This window comes from Ammodytes marinus (assembly GCF_949987685.1).
Source record: "Ammodytes marinus genome assembly, chromosome: 5".
Classification (NCBI taxonomy): Eukaryota; Metazoa; Chordata; class Actinopteri; order Uranoscopiformes; family Ammodytidae; genus Ammodytes; species Ammodytes marinus.
This window is the reverse complement of record NC_137234.1, coordinates 4,694,879-4,702,378: the sequence shown is the minus strand read 5'-3', so window position 1 is coordinate 4,702,378 and position 7,500 is coordinate 4,694,879. Positions and strand designations below refer to the sequence as shown.

General features: G+C 42.7%; 1 protein-coding gene across 1 annotated transcript in view; it reads left to right on the top strand.

Moving 5' to 3' along the window:
• The window catches only part of cftr (CF transmembrane conductance regulator), a gene marked incomplete at its 3' end in the record, with an annotated part of 65,337 nt that overhangs the window by 10,141 nt on the left and 47,696 nt on the right, over positions 1-7,500 (top strand). Inside the window, exons 4-5 of the mRNA XM_080027263.1 lie at positions 1,827-2,042; positions 5,170-5,259. Of these exons, the coding sequence (XP_079883389.1) occupies positions 1,827-2,042; positions 5,170-5,259 (306 nt within the window). The remainder of the gene's footprint in view (positions 1-1,826; positions 2,043-5,169; positions 5,260-7,500) is intronic.

Here is a 7,500-nt window from a genome sequence, read left to right as displayed (position 1 = left end):
GTGACAAGCAGCTGGTTGGCATGGCAACAAGAATGCCTGTTAGGTGCTTTAAAGAGAGTGTGAATGTGTGTGTGTGTGTGTGTGTGTGTCTGTGTGTGTGTGTGTGTGTGTGTGTGTGTGTGTGTGTGTGTGTGTGTGTGTGTGTGTGTGTGTGTGTGGAAAACAACAGAAACTTTGGGGAAGTTTTTCAGTGTAAGAGCAGTGAGTTTTTCTCTGTTTAAAAAGTTCTTAAGAGACCAGTCTGGATTGTTCTTCACTCTTCATCTCTACATTACTTAATGGAAAATGCTCTTTAATGACAAAACATGTATTGGAATTTGGTAGAAATGTTGTCAGTAGTTTATATTATAAAACCAAAATGTTCATTCTACTCAAACATATGTCCTATAAATAGTCAAACGAGAGACACTGAACATTTGGAGTGGTCTCTTCATTATTTTCCAGAGCTGTATAATTTCACGATAACTTGAATAACTCCTGTTTTACTATTGACCTTCTGGCCGAGAAACAAAAGGCCCTTTAAGATATCCCAATCTTTCCCTCTTCGTATAGACATTGCTGTTTCTCTTGCATCATTGCTCTGATACGCACTAGATCAGCGGCTGTTTTTTCAGCCCCATCACCACCCAGCATCCACCTGTTTTTTTTTTTTTTTGTTTTTTTTAACCTTTATTTATACAAGTATATCCCATTGAGTCCGAAGACTCTTTTGCAAGGGAGACCTGTTCCCATTTACACGTTACCATTCACACACACATTCATAATACACCGATAGCAGGCTAACTATCGACATTCACACGAGGCAAGGTGGGTGAAGTGTCTTGCCCAAGGACACAACAACTATGACACAGGTGGCAGGGCGGGGATCGAACCTCCAACCCTTTGATCATCAGCCGACCTGCTCTACCACCTGAGCCACAGTCGCCACAGTCGTTTGCTAGCCCCCTGTAGTAGGGGACATATCCAATCATCACTCCTCAATATGGCCTCCAAATATATCCGTGTTAAGTGATGGGGTCAGACCCTAAACTCTGCCAACCTCTTAATTTAGCTTTTTAATGGTAAAATGGACTCCACTTATACAGCTCTTTTCCCTGGTTTTTCACCGACTCAAAGCGCTTTACATTGTTTTGTACACATTCACCCATTCACACACACATTCATACACCGATAGCAGCAGCAGCTACCACGCAGGGTGCAAGCTAACTAACGCTTACTAATAAAACATTTTAACCGTGAGTTGTCTCATTGTCTGACTGGAATCCACATACGTATCAGGAAATGTCCAGATAATCAAGATACCTTAAAACAACCTAAACCTCAATGTATTTACACACTTGTGGCTCAGGTGGTAGAGCGGGTCGGCCAATGATCGAAGGGTTGGCGGTTCGATCCCCGCCCTGCCACTTGTGTCATGGTTGTTGTGTCCTTGAGCAGGACACTTCAATGTGTGTGACTGCTGTATGTGTGTGGTGCCGGTCTGGTATGGCTGTGTATGAATGAATGATAGCTGGATACCTGTAAAAGCGCTTTGAGTGCGAGAAAAGCGCTTTATAAATCCGATCCATCATCATTAATTTCACATTTAACTGTTCCTTAAGTTAGATTCTGCTCAATGTATTCCTCTCCCCTTGTGCCATCTCCTTTACTGCAGGTCATCCCCCCCCCCCTCTCTCTCTCTCTCTCTCTCTCTCTCTCTCTCTCTCTCTCTGTCTCCCCATTTCAACTCTGTACTATCTAATAACGCTTGAAAATGCCAAAACATTTCATTAAATTAAACTAAATTTAAAACTAAATATACGACTGTTTAATTGTCCCGTCTCCAGGAGGCCTCCAAGACGGTTCAGCCTCAGCTTCTCGGGCGCATCATCGCATCGTTTGACCCGTTCCATGCACCGGAGCGGGACCAGGGTTACTTCCTGGCTTTAGGTCTCTGTCTGCTCTTCACTGCACGGTTCCTCCTGCTGCAGCCGGCCCTCTTCGGACTGCACCATCTGGGCATGCAGATACGCATTGCCCTGTTCAGCCTCATATACAAGAAGGTACGTTAAATCAAATCAAATCAAATCAGTTTTATTTGTATAGCCCAAAATCACAAATACATTTGTCTCAGTGGGCTTTTACATTTCATACAATATGATATATGATACAATATGATACAATATGACACCCTGCCCTTACACCCTTAGCTCGGCTGAGAAATAACTCCCAGTAAAAACCCTTTACCGGGAATAAACTATTAACTTTATTAGTCAATTGTACACAGGGCACGTTGAAATTCGTCTTTTTTTTGCATATTCCCTTTCCAGTTATCAAATTTCAGAGGGGGTCAGACAGAGCGCAGGGTCAGCCATAGTACAGTGCCCCTGGAGCAGTTTGGGGTTAAAGGAATACTTCACCCATATGGAACCGGCGTTCTATCATTATAACATCGCTATTATGATATAATGAATGAGGTTTTTCTTCCCTCAGTCTTCCCTCTGTCTTCCCTTAGCCCAGCTGTCCTGTTAATCCTAACCCCAAATTTTCCCATGAGTGATGTCACACTAGTAAAATGTAGGGTTAGACAGTGAGACCATGAAACACTCTTTCTGCCTCTCAGGCTAGGATGAACCCATTTGGCCCGGTGAAAATATTAAAAAACGACTTGATACAACACAGTGAAACCCAAACTCGCACATTTTCAAAACAACTTCTATCAATATGTGTTTTGTATAATCATGCCTACACAGTAAATTCCCCAGTGTTAAATATGCAGTGTCAAACTCCATTAACTCTATCTGAGTTAATATAACAACAGCTGGAGTAGAATGCCTCCTAGTGTTGGTGTCAATTTCGGTAGTTAAAAGACGGGGTGTAGAAAGTACTCTATAAGGCTTTAAATAACACTATACAGTGTATTTTTAACTCTATTTTGAGTTAATGTAACTCTAAAATTGTAACACTTTGAAGAGAGTTAATTTAACTCCAATTCTGAGTGGGACCAAATACACTCGGAAATGGTGTTAAATTTAACTCTTTTAGTGTTATTTTAACACTTCAAAATGTACTGTGTAGGACGGCCTTTGGAACAATTCAAAACCTTGATTCTCTCACAACAAATGAACAATCAGTTGATCAAAATAGGTTTTCCTTTTCACAAAGTGTGTGTGTGTGTGTGTGTGTGTGTGTGTGTGTGTGTATCCCTCTATATTGTGATGTGACAGGATTAAATCAAGTAGATAAAGAAAGGTTTGACATATTCGCTCGCTGCACTACTACAGCGAAAGGGCCCTAGAGGTGGGAAAAGACAGGGGAGCGTCATGGATAAAGTGTGGCCAACCCAGGGGCACCGTAAGCGGGCCCGGGTAGCTCCGAATTCCTTTGGGAGCTCCAGTTTTTCCTTTGTCACATCATGAGAGTAGAAAGCAAAAATATTTGTGTATGTTTTGTATATTTTGGGGTGGCAGTGGCGAAGTGGGTAGGGAGTTTGCCTCTGGTGTGCAGGGTCGGAGGTTCGATCCCCCGTCTACCCGCCACATGTCGAAGTGTCCCTGGGCAAGACACTGAACCCCGAATTGCTCCCGATAGTTAGCTTAGTTAGCTTAGCACCCTAGTGCTAAGCCTACCCTGCGTGGTAGCTGCTGCTATCGGTGTATGAATGTGTGTGTGACTGGGTGAATGTGTACAAAAAACAATGTAAAGCGCTTTGGGTCTGTGATAAATGGAGATATAGCGCTATACAAGTCCATTTACCATAGTGTCTGAAAGGTCACCGGGATTAGAGGAAAGTCGGTCTAAACTTTGTAGCGAGTGACACTGAGGTTCTGTTTGATCAAACATGAATCACTCACACACTCGCTACGTAAAGTCTCCGCTACAACAAGCAGCTGATGGGACAAAACAAAACAACCCAGCTGATAAGATTGCTAGCTCATTGTGTGTGTGTGTGTGTGTGTGTGTGTGTGTGAGCGCGCTATCTGTGTGTGTGTGCGTGTGTGTTTGTGTTTGTGCACCTGTGTGTCTACGAGCATGTGTGTGGTGTATGTGTATGTGTGTGTGTGTGTGTGTCATCCTTCTCTCTTGCTATTGTTTACAGTAGATGTGGTGTTTCCAGCCTTCCCTATCAGCTGATTGTTGCCACTGTGTTCGTCGCGCATGACATAACATTCACAGAACGTTTGTTACACGTGGAAGTTCCAGCAGTTGTTAATCTACTGTCCGCTGTGAGGGGCGTGGCAGCTGTAGTATTCAAAGCATGGACACGTGTAACCTTTTGGCTAATTCTGGAATTTTTTTCATTCTAACGTTATTTTAGGGCATTTTTAAGCTTTATTTGATTGTATGGAGAGACAGAGATGAAATGGGGTAGAGAGGGGAATGACATGCGGGCGCCCCCCTAATTATGGCATTGTTAACCCATGTATAATTATTTGTTTATTAATTTGCCACTGTCCCATTCTTAAATAAACGGAAATTAATCGAACCCATTAACTTTCTGCCATTGTAGTATCTCAGTGGGTAGGGCGGTCAACCCTCAACTGCAGGGTCGGTGGTTCGATCCCCCGTCTCCCCGCCACATGTCCAAGTGTCCCTGGGCAAAGAGACACTGAACCCTAAATGTCTCCTGATAGTTAGCCTGCACCCTGCGTGGTAGCTGCTGCTGCTATCGGTGTATGAATGTGTGCTCCAGTTGTAAGTCGCTTTGGGTAAAAGCGTCTGCTAAATGACATGTAGGTTGCGTTCCGAATCGCATACTTTCTACTATATAGTATGTAGAAAAAAGATTTAGGATGTCCCAATTCTTGTGGCCAGATTTAGGATGGTTAGAAGTACCCGGATGTCCTACTTCATGCGGCCAAGATTGTTAGTGTTGAAAAGTGCATCCTATTTGGGCGATTCTGACCCACAATCCAGTGCGCACGTGAAGTGACATCACATCGACGAAGCCTCCATATGAAAACAAACGGAGATGCGAGGGATATAAAAGCAAGAGGCAAGATCAAGGCGCAATGTTATGATGAAATAAGAGGGTAAAGTATGTCCCAATAGTATGCCTACTGCATCCTAACTAGATTATTTTTATCGTCGGATGTAGTATGTAGAATAGAAAAAAGAAAGAGTATGTGATTCGGAACGCAACCGTAATGTAACTCACATCTGACCTTTGACCTTTGACCCTTGTTTCAGACCCTGAAGCTGTCCAGCCGAGTGTTGGATAAGATCAGTACCGGGGAGCTGGTCAGTCTCATGTCCGCCCATCTCAACAAACTGGACGAGGTGAGAAAAACTACGACTGTGTTTTGGTGACTAACAAATACAGCTCTGAAAAAAAAAACACTCAAAATGTGCAGTGTTACTAGGATTTCGTTGACTTAAATGTACATATATAAAGCTCTGGAAAAAAATCAAGAGACCAGTCTGGATTTTTCTTCAATCTTCATCTCTACTTCACTTCAATCTTCATCTTTAAACATGTAGTTCAGGCATCAAACTTAATAAAAAATAAAAATAAAATTACATCTTCATCTCTACATTACTTCTCAATCTTGCATACGACATGTCCTTTTTCCAAATAACCAAGCACCCTACCCTATGGAGATTCCTGAAGTCTAGAAAGTGCAACTTTAAGCTCAAAACTTCAGAACTGTACTTTTAAATGTTAATATTGAACCCCATTGTTTGGCTGCAACAGTCACTTTCGAATCAAAGGACCAATACAGTAGTTTTCCACTCTTAAAGGAATACTTCACCCATACGAAAGCGGCGTTCTATCAATATAAAATCGCTATAATAATATAATGAATGAGGTTTTTCTTCCCTCAGTCTTTCCTCAGTCTTCCCTTGGCCCAGCTGTCCTGTTAATCCTTACCCTACACTTTCCCATGTGTGATGTCACGCATGGGAAAATGTAAGGGTTAGACAGTGAGATCATAAAACAGCTCTTTCTGCCTTTTCTCAGGCTATAGGATGAACCGATTTCTAAATTGTTTGCACATTTATACTACGTAGGATCTCAGAGTTCAATACACCTTCATATTTCCACCGGTGAAGTAGGTCTTTAAATAGCTGTAAAGGTATTGTCCCCATACAAGCAGGTTGAGAGGTGCAAGCGGTCTAACAGTTGACTTCAGTGAATCAGTGTTATGGCCCAGCACAGCACAGAGCTATTTGTTCTTTAAACTGAGGGGCAATCAGGGGACAAAGGATCTTGAACAATACACTCACATTTACAAACAAACACACAAGTAGGTGTGAGCATTCTGTGGCTGCGAATCGGTGTTGGAAAAATACATTTCGGATTATGCAATACAACATTACTGGTGTGTGTGTGTGTGTGTGTGTGTGTGTGTGTGTGTGTGTGTGTGTGTGTGTGTGTGTGTGTGTGTGTGTGTGTGTGTGTGTGTGTGTGTGTGTGTGTGTGTGTGTGTGTGTGTGTGTGTGTCGCACTGAGGCGTTGAATGTGGAAACACTCTGTAACCTGCTTCGGGACAATTATCACCTGGCTTGGATGTGGCTTTACCAATGCACCACTCTCTCCTTATACTGACTGGTGGGGGTTACATTGTGTGTGTGTGTGTGCGTGCGTGTGCGTGAGTGCGTGCGTGTGTGTGTGTGTGTGTGTGCGTGCGTGCGTGTGTGTGTGTGTGTGTGTGTGTGTGTGTGTGCGTGTGTGTGTGTGTGTGACCTTGAGCTGACTCCCTTGTATTTGAGTGGATGAAAGAGATCCTATTGAGGTGAGAACTGTGAATTTCTCACTTACTGTCCCGACTGTATGCAGAGGAATTTCAATTTACAATACAATTGCAAACCATCGGGGCGCTCCGGTGGTGTAGTGGATAGAGTGTGTACCATATTGGCTCCGGCCTTCGTAGCAGTGGTCGCGGGTTCAAATCCGACCCGTGGACCTTTACTGCAGGTCATCCCCCCTCTCTCTCTCTCTCTCTCTCTCTCTCTCTCTCTCTCTCTCTCTCTCTGTCTCCCCATTTCAACTCTGTAAACTACAGTTTAAAAACACTGAAAAGTTCCTCGTGGCACCTTTAAACCTGCAGTGTGTAGGATTTTGGGTTTTATTTCCTAGCAGATTTTGTAGAAAGTAATTATAATATCCATAGGTACATTTAATTTAGTGCATAATAGCTGACAAAAAATTTTTGAATGATTTTTTTTCCCCTTAGAAAGGGTCTCATATATGTCCATATTTCTGCATATTTTGGACCAAGGCCTTGTGCCGCCATCTTGAAAGTGTCATAGTTGGAATGTCATCAGGTGCATTGTTTAAAATTTAGAATTGTTCTTGTCCTTGAAGGCCACTGTAGCTTCTGTTATTATTCGAAAGGCTTGGGGTTACCCAGGGAGTGTTGCATTCTAGAACTTTGTAGAACTTTCTTGATGATGTCATATTACACACTGCACCTTTAAGTAGCATAATTCTTCGCACATTACAAGTCCTCAGCAGAATATGCTTGTGTGATCCACATACTCATGGTTTGAAACAAATTTGGCAAAATACAGTTTGTG